Here is a 15,617-nt window from a genome sequence, read left to right as displayed (position 1 = left end):
GGATCCCAGGAAGTACCGGGAAGCAGGGGGCGTCCTGGCCTGGGGGGAGTCGCTGGGGATTTTGGGACGAGATCCCAGGAGGTACATACAGGGGAGCAGGGGTCGCCCCGGCCCGGGGGGGAGTCGCTGGGGACTTGGGATGGGATCCCAGGAGGTACCGGGGAGAGGGGGCGTCCCAGCCTGGTTGGGGTGGCTGAGGGACTCGAGCAGCGGGTCCCGGATCCCAAGACGGAGGAGATGTCCCAGCCCGGGGGGCGTCGCGGAGCGCCTTGGAGGTCTCAAGGCGAAGGGGGCGTCCTGGGCTGAGGGGCGTCGCTGAGGAGCACCGGGTCCTGCAGCCGGGGGACAGTACCGGGCCCGGGGGCGTCGATGACGGGCCTGGGGGGAGCCCAGGTCGCAGGGAGGGACCGTCCCAGCCTGAGGGGCGTCGCCGAGGGGCCCGGGGAAGGGGCCCGAAAGGTCCCGAGGCGGGAGGGATGGGGCCCTCAGGCCGGCCGGCCCTTGTCGCCCCTCGAGTGCGCTCCGCTCAGGGCGGGCGGCGGGGGTCGCTCACACTCACCGGGTCCGGGGCCGAAGCCGGGGCTGGGCGCGGGCCGGGCCGCCAGCGTGAGCGCCGCGGCGGAGAGCAGGGCGAGGCGGGCGGCGGGCGGCGCCATGGGCCGTCAGTGCGGGGCCCCGGGGCGCGGCCCGGGGGAAAGGGGGCAGCGCGGGGAGCCGGGGGCGGCCATGGGAGCAGGACGCGGGGCCAGCGTGTAGCCCCGCCCCGGCTGCCCGGCCGCCCCGCCCCGGCCCGCCCCCCTCAGCGCCGCCACCGCCCCTGCAGCCTGGGGCCCGCCTGGATCCACAGAGAGGCCCGGGGGGGCGGAGCCTACCGCGCGCGCACGCCCCGCCCCGGCCGCGTGCTTCTCCTGCCACTCACGCATCAGGCCCCGCCCATCCCTCCCCTCACCTGGGCCCGCCCCTCAGGGCCCTCTGTTTGTCCCATTCAGGGGTGGGATCAGCAGGTGAGGGGCGGGACCTCGGCCCGGCCTCCAAGTTACCAAGCGGTTTGGCTGGGCTGAAATAGGCCGGGCTCCCAGTGACCCCTCCTCCACCCTCACTCGGGTCGTGACCCACACGCGAGCTCAGCTACAGCGGTAATAATTACGACAGCAGTTTGCAAACTGTTTTCCCTTGCTTAGCTCATCGTAATGGTTAAAAAAAGAATGCTTTGGAGAGTTCACATCCCTCTTGGTCACCTGTAAGACTTTGGACACGTTTAAAGGAAAAATAGCTCTTACCTCAATTTCCTCATCTGTTAAATGGAGGTGATAATAGCTACTACTCCCCAGAGCAGTTGCACTAAATAAGAACGCCTAGAGCTGGGCGCTGTGGCTAACAAATCCTGGGATCCCAGCACTTTGGGAGGAGGCCGAGACGGAAGAATCGCTTGAGCCCAGGAGTTCGAGACCAACCTGGGCAAAGCAGCGAGACCCCATCTCTACAGGAAAAAATAAATAAATCAGTGGTCCCAGCTACTCAGGAGACTGAGGCAGGAGGATCGCTTGAGCCCGGAAGGTCGGGGTTGCAGTAAGCCTTGTTCGCACCACTACACTCCAGCCTGGGTGACAGAGCAAGACCCTGTCTCAAAAAACAAAACAAAACGAAAGCATGGAAGCTTTTACGCACGCACACTAGGAGCTCAGCAAATGTTGAATTCCTTTCTCCACCCCAAGTTTGCAGCCACATACTGACCCCCTGGTTCCGTATCTTATCACATAGCCAATTTCAACTAGGACAAGTTTCCTGATGTGTCTGAGGCTCAGCCGTTTGCAGAATAGGAATAATAAAAGGCCTTCAGAGGATTCGATGAGACAGAAGCAAGTAAAACGCCCAACGCAACGACCAGAAATGGATGGGATAGCGCTGCTTGTCCTACAGCCTGGGATGTTAGGCATCAGAGAGCGCGCGGCTTGCTTGGCCCCCGCGTGGTAGGCCCTTTGCCCTCCTCCCCGCTGATCCCGGCAAGGTCTTCCCCTGCCTCACCCGGGGTCGGTCGTGGGCCGTCCTCCTCCCCCGCCCTCCCCCAAGGCGGAGGGGATTTTCCTACAGCTCCCGCCTAAAGCGCAGCGGTGACGCCCGGCGGGGCAGGTCTGGGCGGCGCGCCGGCAGCTTTCAAGTCCCTGGTCCCGGGCTTGCAAGTGCAGACCTGCGCCCGGCGCGGCGGCGGGAACATCTGCCCCAGTGTACAGACTCGCCGCACCCAGAGCGCGGCTGGGCGGGACAGGCCCGCCTTAGGTACACTGGCCCCTGGGCCCCCTCAACCCCCGGGCGCAGCCCCCTCACCCACTCCCAGAGCCCGCGTCCCCCCAAACTCCTTTCCCCACCCACGGCTGCTCTCAGGTCCGGGCCCGAAGGGCGCAGCTACCTCCCACGAGGCCTCTCAATCTCTGTCCCTCTCCACCCACACTACTCAGCGCTGTAGCAAGAAGAATCTTGTTCAGTTATTGTTTTCATGTGTCATTCCCGAGTTCAAGGATCCTCTGAGCTTCTTATTGGAGCTTAGGGGCACCCATCATCCCCTCACCCAGCCAGCCTCGGTCCTGGGGAGCCCCCCACCTCCTGCCACCGGTGATCCCCACTTTTGCCCAGCTTTCCCCTTTTCCACAATTTTGGGCCCTTCCCACCTTCTCCACCGGATCTGAGAACCCTTATTCTGGGACTTCTGTGCACTCCCAGACAGCAGTGCCTTTGAAGAGAATGAAATGAGAAGATGCAGGTGAAGCCCTCAGCCCAAAGCAAACAATAAAGTCGAACTTTCTTTCGTTCAGCAAATATTCAGCGAGGAACTTGCTGAGGGCTGAGGACACAGCCACCAAGACCAAACCTTCCTCTTGGAACTTACATTCTAGTCAATCTGAAAACACGCAAATTCCAGAGAACAAAAAGTAATACAAAGACAAGAAAATTATGTTAACCGAAGGCTCTGTGGATTTTTTTTTCTTTTTCTTTTTCTGGAGACAGGGCCTCCCTCTGTCGCCCACACTGGAGTGCAGTGATAAGATCATGGATCACTGCAGCCTCCAATTCTTAGGCTCCAATGATCCTCCCGCTTCAGCCTCCTGGGTAGCTGGGACTACAGAGGCACGCCATCACACCCAGCTAACCTTTGGGCTACTTTAAACAGGATGCCAGAGAAAGACTTTAGCAAAGCAGGACACAGTTCTCTACAGTTTCCAAGGTTCTTTCGACATCTCATTCAGGTTTCAGAGGAGAAAATAGGAAGGGCACCCAGGAGGTTGGAAACAAGGTTTATTTGACCAAGTCTGGGCAGCCATGCATTGTGATAGTGGCTTTGGTCTGTCCTGCCTGCTGCGGGAAGGCACCCCTCCTGGGCTGGCAGCAGCCCCTCCTCCAGTTGGCCCTCTCTGTCATGTGCACTACTTAGGACCAGCCATATAATTGGCATGGCACAGTGAGAAATGAAAACGTATGTCCTTTGTCCAAACTTATTAAGAATTTCAAGACAGGCCAGGCGCCGTGGGTCACACCTGTAATCCCAGCATTTAGGAAAGCCAAGGCAGGTGGATCACCTGAGATCAGAAGTTTGAGACCAGCCTGGCCAACCTGGTGAAACCCCATCTCTACTAAAAATACAAAAATTGTATCTGGGCATGGTGGTGGGCGCCTGTAATCCCAGCTACTCAGGAAGCTGAGACAGGAGAATTGCTTGAACCTGGGAGGTGGAGGTTGCGGTGAGCCAAGATCGTGCCACTGCAGTCCAGCCTGAGCCACACAGCAAGACTCCATCTCAAAAAAAAAAAAAAAAAAAAAGAATTTCAAGACAGTGACAGCAGAAGATAAAAAGATAAAGCATGTATGAGGCCCTTCCAAGCAAGAAGCAAGGCAGCCTATGTTGATATACCAGTTGCACACCCATGAAAATGGCCCTGTTGTACAACAGGACTCGGAAATCCTGGCAAGCTCCTCCTGGCACTGGCTGCAGTAAGAAACATCCCTCTAGCCTTCTCCACTCCCACCTTCTCTTTTCCAGCTGAAAGCCCAGCACAGGTGATGGAAACAGTGCACAAGAGGCTAAAAATACAGCCCGGCGTGTCTAGGTCATGGCGCTTAACAGCTCAAGGTCTTTTGCTCCACTATGTGGTCCTGGCTTCTGGCGGAGAGCAACCCGGGATACTCATTTCAGTGCTTTACATGCCTGGGGTGTTTAGCAGCTTTATTTCATGGAAAGAGTGAGGATGCTGAATGCAGCTCTTGGGCCTCCAGAAAGATGTTGGTGTCCGTTTGTCTGTTTGCACTGTGCAAGTCAGGCCCCTTTCTTCCTCCAAGGGCAGCAGGATTGGTCAAGAAGCCAGGAGATCTATGATGTTGGAGTTTTGGTCATTCAAGTGTCTTTGAAACTCCAGTTGGGATGATTTCCACTCAAAGGACAGTCTTTTTATGGAGAGGGCCCTGGAGGAGGGGGCAGGATTATAATGACAGCAATAGCAAACGTTTACTGCGGACTCGACTAAGGCTGTGCAGGGTGTCCATGGTTGCATTTCACAAAATCCTCCCAGTAGCCTTGTGAGGGAGGCATTCTTACCAGCCCACACCCACCCCAGTACAAAGAGAGATTAAATGACTTGCCCAAAGGTGACATCGTGGTAGAGCTGGGCTTTGAACCCAGGCAGTGGAATCCTAGTCTTACCCTCATAAGTACCAGGCTGGGCCAGGTGCGGTGGCTCATACCTGTATCCCAGCACTTTGGGAGGCCGAGGCAGGTGGATCACAAGGTCAGGAGCTCAAGACCAGCCTGATCAACATAGTGAAATCCCATCTCTACAAAAATACAAAAACTAGCTGGGCATAGTGGTGGGCACCTGTAGTCTCAGGTACTTGGGAGGCTGAGGCTGGAGAATCGCTTGAACCCAGGAGGCAGAGGTTGCAGTGAGCTGAGATCACGTCACTGCACTCCAGCCCAGGCGACAGACCAAGACTCCGTCTCAAAAAAAAAAAAAAAAAACACCAGGCTGAGCCACCTACTTGTCTTTTTTGTTTTAAAGACAGGGTCTTGGGACCAGGCGTGGTGGCTCATGCCTGTAATCACAGCACTTTTGGAGGCCGAGGCAGGTGGATCACTTGAGGTTAGGAGTTCAAGACCAGCTTGGCCAACATGGTGAAACCCCATCTGTACCAAAAAATATATATATTATATATATATACACATATATATTATATATACATATATATATTTTATATATATACATATATATTTTTTATATATATAAAAATTAGCCAGGTGTGGGAGCATGTGCCTGTAATCCCAGCCTGATCAACATAGTAAAACCCTATCTCTACAAAAATACAAAAACTAGCTGGGCGTAGTGGCAGGCACCTGAGGTCTCAAGTACTTGGGATGCTGAGGCAGGAGAATCGCTTGAACCCGGGAGGCAGAAGTTGTAGTGAGCATGTATAGTGCCACTGTCCTCCAACCCAGGCAAGAGTGAGACTCTGTCTCAAAAAAAAAAAAAAAAAAGGACAGGGTTTGATATATGGCCCAGGTTGGAGTGCAGTGATTATTCACAGTCATGGTACACTACAGCCTTGAATTCCTGGGCTCCGGCAATCCTCTTGCCTCAGACTTGGTAGCTGGGGCTACAGGTGCTTGCTACTGTATCTAATGCTTCCTTGTGCTGTCATTAAGCCAGGTGTAGTGGCTCACGCTTGTAATCCCAGCACTTTGGGAAGCTGAGGTGGGAGGATCTCTTGAATCCAGTAGTTTGAGGTTACAGTGAACTAGGATAGAGCCACTGCAATCCAGCCTGTCTCTAAAATTAATAGTAATAGGCTGGGCGCAGTGGCTCATGCTTGTAATCTCATTGCTTTGGGAGTCTGATGCTGGCAGATCACCTGATCTGCCAGATCGAACTCCTGAGGTCAGGAGTTCGAGTCCAGCCTGGCCAATATGGCAAAACCCCATTTCTGCTAAAAATACAAAAAATAGCCGGGACTGGTGGCTCGTGCCTGTAATCCCAGCTACTTGGGAAGCTAACACAGGAGAATCGCTTGAACCCTGGTGGTGGAAGTTGTAGTGAGCCGAGATCATGTCACTGCACTCTAGCCTGGGCGACAATGTGAGAGTCCGTCTCAAAAAAAAAAGAAAAGAAAAGAAAAGAAAATTAATAATAATAATTAATAAAAAATAAAATAATAGGGTTCTGTCACCAAATGCTGAGTGGACAGAGCTGGGATTGGAATGAAGCAAGTGAGGTATGTGCCTCAGGCACAGAGTTTAAGAGGATTTTTGGAAAACACAATAAAAAAAATCCGGTAATCAAGATAAACATCATTTAATAGATATTTTATACATAGAATAATATATTTAATAAATAGTATTTAATGCAGTATTTTAAAATAATTTTTAACATCTAAATGAATGCAAAAAAATCCATTATGAACAGACTATCTCAACTTTAAATGAAGATAAGATCTGTATTCCCGATTTTCCTTCAGTCTCAGGCTTGAGTCTGCACTGTATCATTACTGAGTCTCCCAGGATTCTGGCTCAGACAACTAGTGATGGGAAATTCAAGAGAGGCAGTCATTTGCTTGTTCTGATGGGGGTGAAGGAAGAGAAAGAATCTGGTCTTGAACATAATGAGTTAGAGGTGTCTGTGGAGCATCCAGGTGGGCACATCTGAAGCCTCACAGTAGGGTTTGGGTTAGCAATGAGGAGGCACTGGCAGGGTGCGGTGGCTCACGCTTGTAATCCCAGCACTTTGGGAGGCTGAGGCGGGTGGATCACCTGAGGTCAGGAGTTCGAGACCAGCCTGGCCAATATGATGAAACCCCCGTCTCTACTAAAAGTACAAAAATTAGCCGGGCATGGTGGTGAGTGCCTGTAATTCCAGCTACTCGGAAGGCTGAGGCAGGAGAATTGCTTGAACCCAGGAGGCAGAGGTTGCAGTGAGCCAAGATTGTGCCACTGCACTCCAGCCTGGGCAGCAGAGCGAGACTCCATGTCAAAAAAAAGTAAAGAAAAGGGGAAAGGAAGGAAGGAAGGAAAGAAGGAAGGAAGGGAGGGAGGGAGGGAAGAAAGAAGCGTGGGACATCTGCGGGAGTCAGGTGAGAACTGGTGGGAAGGCAGACAGGACACCATTATTTCGCATACTTGGCCCACGATTGGAGCATATTCAGCACATGTGGTCCAAATCATTGGTCCTCGGAGTTTGCATCATAGTTCAGGAATCTTTTCCAATTCTTTCCCATCCAAAGTGTTTCTCTTCTGCATCATGAACCTCAGATATGTTCCCACATGGGTATGGAAATTTACTGCTTGGGTGTTAAAACAAAAACATCTGAGGAAATTAAAAACAACTAAATTCCACTAGAATTGCGTGGGTGGGGCAGGGCCATAGAGGCGGAAGACAAGAATTAATAGAAATTGACTCAATTTCTTCTTTATTAGCTGATCCACCAGAAGGAGAATAAGAGCTAGGAGAAGCTAAAAAGAAGAAAGGTAGTAGTAAAGGAAAGACAAAAAAAAAAAAAGGAAGAAGGAAGATTATAGGAGCTAAAAATACTGTGAGGAAAGTTTGGCTAAACATCAAAGAAGGACAGATGTGTTTGCAAATAGAAGCGGTGGTTTAGATATGTCAGGAAGCACAGCTCCAAATGATGGGTGGAAAATAAAGGTTAGTGAGACTGAGCTCAGCAGAATAAAAAACCTTCATGGGAGAATCAAACTAAGGAAGAGGTCTTTCAGCAACTTGGAAGCCCTACCGCTTTAACCCCGAGTTCCCCGGATCAAGTGCTGGCACCCATGATGGAAACTCTTGCCATGGTTTCAGTACCCTGGACCAAATAGTCATTCTATCCTGACTTTATAATTCTAAACAACCTTTGATGGGACAATCTCTGCTAAAGACTAACCGCTTCCTTATCTTATCTTCAGCTACCTGCTTCCCTTTCCGTGTAACAAAGCATAGAATATTCTGAACCACTCCCATAACCAGGGGATGTAGCTTCTCTACATTCAACACTTCTGTGAGGTCAATCAATGTGACAAATACATAATGAAGACGGATCATGAAAGTCTGATACCCTAGTCAGATCAGAAACATTCCCTACTTCCAAGAGGCTCATCGCTTGACCTCATACACTAGATTATTTTTCTTTGTTCTTTTTCTTTTTTGTAGAGATGGGGTCTTGCTTTGTTGCCCAAGCTCATCTTGAACTCCTGGATTCAAGTGATCCTTCTGCCTGAGCCTCCCAAAGTGCTGGGATTATAGGTGGGAACCACCACACCTGGCCATAAACCAGATTGATGCACATGAATGACCTGAGACGAAGATCATATCAAATGTTGCATTACATCACTTAGACCATGGGCAACAGGAGCTCAAGAAATGGTCAGATGAGTAAATGGACCATAATATTAATAACATTCACATGGTCAGGCACCCCGGTGGCTTATGCCTGAAATCCCAGCACTTTGGGAGGTGAAGGCGGGTAGATCACGAGGTCAGGAGTTCGAGACCAGCCTGGCCAACGTGGTGAAACCTCGTCTATGCTAAAAATATAAAAATTAGCCGGGCCTGGTGGCGGGCACCTGTAATCCCAGCTACTCGGGAGGCTAAGGCAGGAGAATTGCTTGAACCTGGGAGGCAGAGGTTGCAGTGAGCTGAGAAATGTGCCACTGCACTCCAGCCTGGGTGACAGATTGAGACTCTGTCTCAAAATAAATAAATAAATAATAACGTTCACATGGGATGGGTGTGTTGGTTCACAGCTGTAGTCCCAGCACTTTGGGAGGATCACTTGAGCCCAGGAGTTCCAGACTAAGCTGAGCAACATAGGGAGACCTCATCTCTACAAAAAAAAAAAAAAAAAAAAAAAATTAGCTGGGCATGGTGGCACAAGCCTGTGATCCCAGCTACTTGGGAAGCCAAAGTGGGAGGACTGCTTGAGCCCAGGAGGTAGACACTCCCATGAGCCATGATCACACCACTGCACTCCAGCCTAGGTGACAGACTGAGACCCTGTCTCAAAACAGAAACAAAAATACAAAAAAGCAAATATTTATTGAGTGCTTACTATACACCAGGAGCCATGCTAAGTACTTCAGATGCATTGTCCCACTTCACCCTCACAATAATCCTTAGGTAGGCACTATGACTAGGCCCATTTCACAGCTGAGGAAATTAAGGTTCACGGGTATGAATTCACTTGCCTAATGAAAGATGGATCTGGGATGCCAACACAGGCAGACTCTCTCATGAGCCTAGAGAAAGTCTCATGACAAGGACAGGACTAGAACTGGGCCTGGGTATGGTAGATGGATAGGCTGACTAACAGCGAGGCCAGGCATCACGGTGATAACTGTGAGCGTTTAAGAACAAGGACAGTAGGGCTGGGTGTGGTGATTCATTCCTGTAATCCCAGCACTGTGGGAGGCCAAGGTGGGTGGATCACCTGAGATCAGGAGTTTGAGACTAGCCTGGCCAACATGGTGAAACCCCATCTCTACTAAAAATACAAAAATTAGACAGGCATGGTGTGCGTGCTTGTAATCCCAGCTACTTGGAAGGCTGAGGCAGGAGAATCCCTTGAACCCGGGAGATGGAGGTTGCAGTGAGCCAAGACCATGCCACTGCACTCCAGCCGCCTGGGCAACAAGAATGAAACTCCATCTCAAAAAAAAAAAAAAAAAACAAGGGCATTGTAGACTTTGGTTGGGTTGGGTTCAGCCTTTGTTGGTTACTTGGGGCATGATAATTGAGCAACTTGTGCCTCAGTTTCTTTATCTGTAAAACAGGGAACAGTACTCAAATTCATAGGACTATTGGTAGCATTTCATGACATGATGCTAATAAAGTGGCTAGAACAGTGCCTGGCCTTCAGGAAGGATTCAATAAATATTAGTTTTATTGACACAGGAGAAATAGGTTAGACCAAGGTACCCTGGGTTAGTTTTAAGGAAGGCTGAGAGGGTTACCTGTTGTGGCATAGTCAATTGAAGTGAGTTACAATGAAGGCAAAGAAGGCAGAATTTGATTGAACTTGAAGAGTATGTATCAAGTACTGCCCATGTGAACAGCTCTGTGCTGGAAGAAGGAGACTGAGGCTGGGCACAGGCTCACGCCTGTAATCCCAGCACTTTGAGAGGCCAAGGTGGGTGGATCACTTGAGGCCAGGAGTTTGAGAACAGCCGGGCCAACATGGTGAAAACTCATCTCTACTAAAAATACAAAAATTCGCTGGGCTTGGTGGTACGCGCCTGTAATCCCAGCTTCTTGGGTGGCTGAGGACGAGAATTGCTTGAACCCCAGGAGGCGGAGGTTGCAGTGAGCTGAGATCACGCCACTGCACTCCAGCCTGCGGACAGAGTGAGTAAAAGACCTAGCAGAGTCATTGAGCAAAAGAGCTAGCAAAGTAAATCTAACAGATGAGTGTCTGGAAAGATGAGGTGCAGGAAAGCCAAACTCAAGATGGGGAAGGAGAAAAGAGAAACAGATGACCTATTCCTATTATGCCATTTTTTTTTTCTTGACATTTCCCTCCTGTCCCTGCTTTGCAGAGTAAAGACAGATGGTAATTTCCAGGTAGCCCAGGAGCCCCGTGCCATTTTTCCAAGATTGACCAGCTTTGCAAAGATGCTTGCCTGCCCAGTCTCCAGACATTCGCAAACTCTTCCCAAAGACAAACCCTTTCCAAAGCCCTGCTCTAAAACCGACCCAGCTCTTAGGAGGTGAGGCCAGGGCTCGCTACTGAAAGGAAACCATTGTCCTCCTAAGTGTCTGTGGGTCCAGCTGCCATAGGCCTGGAGGTGGTTCCACCACAGCCTGTGGTGCGGTCCGCCTGCAGGCTTTGATTCACTCCAGGGACAACACTTAAAAACTCCAACAGGCAACACATGCGATTCCAGGAGCCCCTGCCAGATTCATACTCTGTTTTTCCATCATTTCACTCTCCTCCCCCTCAGGAGGGAGGCTCCCGAGGCATTTTACAAATAAAAAAATCAAACCCACCAACAGGACGAGCACCTGATAAGGAGTGAGGCATTGCCCAAGAGTTCCCAGGAAGAGGCGGCTTTGTTCTCGTTTCAAGCCCTTGACACTGCTAACAGCTCTAATTACTGCATTTGCCATGGGATGTAAAATAAAACCACATTCCAGAAACCATGTAGTCTTCCTGGGAGAGACACGCAGGGAAAGGTGCCCAGGGCTGCAGGAACGTGTTCTTTCATTTCTGGTCCCTAACCTTGGCAGCTATTCTGAGAACTTAACAGTGCCTCCTTTATGTACACGAAGGAGGGCGCTTTTGCACATGTAGGGATGCATCTCACTACCTGTATCCCCAAATCTGGTCTGCACATTTGACTATATTTCCTGCAAAACATACTTCTTAAGAACATGAAGATCTTCAAAATTCATCCAAGCCATTTTGGGGGAAATGAGGACTTCAGAAGTTTCTGAGGCTAGAAGCAAAACCATATAGAACTTCTTCCCACATAATTTAACTATAAAGTCTGATGATGTTAACACCCACCCACACCCACATCACAAACCAAAGTGACATCACAAATACTAGAGATAATGGCTCAAAGCTGCCGGCATTAAGCCCAAATCTAAACAAATAGCAATTTGCCCATACGTGACTGAGGCAGAGAAAGACAGGTGACTAGAAATATTAAAACAAAACAAACAAACAAACAAAAAAAAAAACAGAGAGAGAGAAAAGGGAAAGAGAAAATACATATTTCTTCCCCCTACTAAGCTAGTGAAAATAAAATTTAAGGCAACTGAAATATGGTAAGGTGATTTTATTTCTATAGATGACATTTCTAAGAAAGCCAGGTCTCTTTAAATATGTGACTCTGATCTATCCAAATTGTTCTGTTGCTCTTAGTTGGCCCCAGGAAATGGAGGCCGGCAGCATTAATGTTTTCATATTGCTTTTATGGTCCCCAGAGGATATTGATTTCCCTGTGAATGAGCTCTTCTTGGTGCATGGCCTTTGGTTAGGAAGTGTATTCAGCCAGGCATGGTGGATTACGCTTGTAATCCCAGCACTTTGGGAGGCTGAGGCAGGCCAATCATCTGAGGTCATGAGTTCGAGACTAGCCTGACCAACATGGAGAAACCCCGTCTCTACTAAAAATACAAAATTAGCTGGGCGTGGTGGTGCATACCTGTAATCCCAGCTACTTGGGAGGCTGAGGCAGGAGAATCACTTGAACCCGGGAGGCAGAGGTTGCGGTGAGCCGAGATCGCGCCATTGCACTCCAGCCTAGGCAACAAGAGCTAAACTCTGTACCCGCACCCCCCCACCACAAAAAAGAAAGTATAAAGCATATTCAGGGTTTGGCAGAATTTACTGGCTGTCATGTCTGTGTTGCAGCATGGTTAAGTGTCTACAGCGCATATGAAGTCTTGAGTGACCCTGCCTTCCATATTTTCCAGCAAGCAGGAATTATCTTCAATTCCTTGTGAACCCTCCCTGACCCCTGACTTCCTGCCCCAGCATGCTATGTTCTTTGAGAGCCTGAATATTACTGTAACCTTGTGGAGTTACTATCTCTTCCCTACTTGGTATAAAAGGCTTTAGTGAGCAGGAGAGGACATATAGTAAAATTCTAACAACTGGGTGGAAGGAATGGCCTATAAAAAGATGTTAACATTTTGCCTTCAAAGTAGATCTTTTATACTCTGCTGAAGAACGGTCCTTTTAAAATTCATTTCTCCCTCTTATAATTCTAGCACCCAATCAATGTGAGACAAGACCCCAACATCCCTATCTATGGACTCCGACAGTCCATCTTATTAAATACCAGGCTTCAGGACTGCTATGTGGACTCACCGGCTCTCACCAACATCTGGATGGCCAGAACGTGTGCAAAGCAGAACATTAACGCCACAGCACCAGCTACCACTTCTTCTTGGGAAGTTGTAAGGAACCCATTAATTGCCAATTCCTTCTCCCTGGTTAAGCTTGTACGCAGGCGGCAACTGAAGAGTAAGTGCTGCCCAGCACCACGCAAGCGTGGAGAAGCGAAACTCTCGAAGAGATTAAAGCACAAGGACGATTCAGTGATGAAAGCCACCCAGCAGGCCAGGAAAAGAAACTCCATCAGTTCCAAGAGCAAGCCGCCAGCAGGGCACAGGAGGCCTGTGGGAGGCATTAGAGAGGTAGACGAGGACCAGTGGTGGGGAAAATGTGACAGGCGAGGGGAGGGAAAAGATAAAGCCAGAGAACACTAACGGTTGAGATTATGTGGCGTGCGGCTGCCACCTGTAATCTCAGCACTTTGGGAGGCCAAGCAGGGAGGATCGCTTGAGCTCAGAGAGTTCAAGACCAGCCTGGGCAACATAGGGAGACCTCATCTCTACCAAAAAAAAAAAGCCAGGCATGATGGCACATGCCTGTGATCCCAGCTACTTGGGAGGTTAAGGAGGGAGGATTACTTGAGCCCAGGAGGTTGAGGCTGCAGTGAGCCATGATTGCACTACTGCATTCCTGATTGGGCAACAGAGCAAGACCCTGTCTCAAAAAAAAAAAAGATCACTACCAAGTGAAGGAAATCCTAAAGTTGAAGACAAAATGTGGGGAGGAGGTGTAGCATGATAGAGTGGAAGAATGCCCCTGATTGTGGGGTCATGCTATTTATCATTTATACTATAAATAGCACACACACACACACACACACACACAACCAGTAGTTGGCTATAGATTTGGATTGTGAGCGTCCACATGGAGAACTTCACCTACGAAGGCCTGATTGGAGTCCAGGTCTGTTACCCCACGTTGGCCAGCAGAGCTCAGCGTACCCTGGAGCTAGGCCATCAAGATTCAAATCCCAACCCTGACTATAACTGAGGACGACCTCAGGCTTAATTTCTTTGTGCCTTGATATTATCATATTAAATGGAGGATAATGGCCCTTCCCTCATAGGGCTTCATGAAGATTAAATAAGTCAATACATGCAAAAAGCTTTTGAACAGAGCCTGGCAGAGGGTAAATAATTAGCATCTTGCATGGTATTCAACAGATGACAGCTGTGGTTATTAACCTTCTAGCTGTGTGGCCTTGGGCAAACCAATTCCAATTTCTTTGCCTTTAAAGCTGTCTCCTGCTGACCTCACAGGGTTATGGAGAACACATGCAGTGGTATGTACATAAAGGAATTCAGTAAACTAGAACATGCTAGACAAATGTTGGTTGTTGCTGTAACCAAGACTCTGGGACACAAATCCCAGATGATTATTCTGAGCTCCCCTCTCAAGTTTTAGCTTTGCCTTCTCTGCTTTCTTCCTGGCTAGAGTAAAGAAAGTTCAAAGGAGAAAAAACTAACAGTCCGCCAAGATCTTGAGGACAGATATGCTGAACATGTGGCTGCCACCCAAGCACTACCCCAAGACAGTAGGACAGCAGCCTGGAAGGGCCGAGTGTTGCTTCCTGAAACCCAAAAGAGACAGCAGTTGTCGGAGGACACGCTAACCATCCACGGTCTCCCCACAGAGGGTTACCAGGCTCTGTACTACGCTGTGGTAGAGCCAATGTTGTGGAATCCTTCAGGGACCCCCAAGAGGTACAGCCTGGAGTTGGGCAAGGCCATTAAACAAAAGCTCTGGGAGGCTCTGTGCAGTCAGGGTGCCATCTCTGAAGGTGCTCAGAAGGACCGGTTCCCTGGCAGGAAGTGGCCAGGTGTCCACGAGGAGCCTGTACTCAATAAATGGCCCAAGTTAAAGAGCAAAAAATAGGAACAGGAACTCATGGGATTAGGGTATTCTCTGCTAGAGATCTGAAAAATAAACACAACTTTGCACCTTCCGTGTCATCTGAGTGCTTTACAAATTAGCGACACCCTCTCAGGGAAACAAAGAAGAACCAGATTCACTCAAGACCAAGGGTCCCTTTCCACGCATGATTAGGTAATTTTGAGGGGTAGATGCTGGGAGTATTTTTTCCTCCAAGGCCTTGAGGGTCTGTTAGTCTTCCAGGTAGGAAAAGGCCTGACAGATAAAGCAGACGTTTTACATTCAGGCTATGGTTCCCTATTTCCTTCCTTCTTTCCCTTTCTTTTCTTTCTTTTGAGACAGCTCTGTTGCCCAGGCTGGAGTGCAATGGCATGATCATAGCTCACTGTAGTCTCGACTTCCTGGGCTCAAGCAATCCTCCTGCCTCAGCCTCCTGAGTAGCTAAGACTACATGTGGACCCCAACATGTATAGTTTTTTTTTTCTCTTGGTAGAGAGATGGGATCTCACTATGTTGCTGAGGCTGGTCTCCAACTCCTACCTCAAGAGATCCTCCTGCCTCAACCTCCTGAATAGCTGGGATTATAGGTATGAGCTCCCACGGCTGGCCATATGGTTCCCTATTTTTAAAAAGTGGACCACTAGGCTCGATCACTATCACTCTCCCTAGCTCCTTCTACATGGGGCTGAGCAGAAAGCCTACCATTCTCACAAGGATATAAACCCACACACCCTATAACAGATGATCTCCTGTGACACTGCCTAAACCCCCAGTAACCTGGATTCTATATTAACAGGAGAGAAAGTTGTATGAACGCTTCCATGGGCAAGTAGAAGTTAAAAGTCCTGCCCCATGCGAACCTCCCCTTGTTGAAT

General features: G+C 49.5%; 2 protein-coding genes across 3 annotated transcripts in view; one reads left to right on the top strand and one right to left on the bottom strand.

The window, feature by feature from the left end:
* Window positions 1-788, bottom strand: part of KREMEN1 (kringle containing transmembrane protein 1) — a 71,467-nt gene extending 70,679 nt beyond the window's left edge. Inside the window, exon 1 of one of the 2 annotated variants that reach the window (XM_033233117.1) lies at window positions 560-788. In XM_033233117.1, coding sequence (XP_033089008.1) covers window positions 560-656 — 97 coding nt within the window. In that variant the 5' untranslated portion in view covers window positions 657-788. The remainder of the gene's footprint in view (window positions 1-559) is intronic. The other variant, XM_033233118.1, reaches the window with a different exon arrangement.
* Window positions 655-14,815, top strand: CUNH22orf31 (chromosome unknown C22orf31 homolog). Its single transcript, XM_033233953.1, has 5 exons — window positions 655-752; window positions 2,105-2,382; window positions 3,944-4,050; window positions 12,744-13,172; window positions 14,305-14,815. The coding sequence occupies exons 1-5, from the start codon at window positions 655-657 to the stop codon at window positions 14,743-14,745; spliced, it is 1,353 nt and encodes a 450-aa protein (XP_033089844.1). The 3' UTR covers window positions 14,746-14,815.
* The last annotated feature ends 802 nt before the right edge of the window (window positions 14,816-15,617 follow it).

Source organism: Trachypithecus francoisi, unplaced genomic scaffold, assembly GCF_009764315.1.
Source record: "Trachypithecus francoisi isolate TF-2019V2 unplaced genomic scaffold, Tfra_2.0 Lachesis_group14, whole genome shotgun sequence".
Classification (NCBI taxonomy): Eukaryota; Metazoa; Chordata; class Mammalia; order Primates; family Cercopithecidae; genus Trachypithecus; species Trachypithecus francoisi.
This window is presented reverse-complemented; position numbering and strand designations above follow the sequence as displayed.

What these genes read in the sequence shown, in the direction of transcription:
- CUNH22orf31 (XM_033233953.1), top strand. Translation starts at nt 655, where the DNA reads ATGGGCCGTCAGTGCGGGGCCCCGGGGCGCGGCCCGGGGGAAAGGGGG. An exon ending in GCAGGACGCGGGGCCAGCGT is followed by an intron (nt 753 to 2,104) that starts GTAGCCCCGCCC and finishes TCCCGCCTAAAG; the next exon opens with CGCAGCGGTGACGCCCGGCG. An exon ending in CAGCTGAAAGCCCAGCACAG is followed by an intron (nt 4,051 to 12,743) that starts GTGATGGAAACA and finishes TTATAATTCTAG; the next exon opens with CACCCAATCAATGTGAGACA.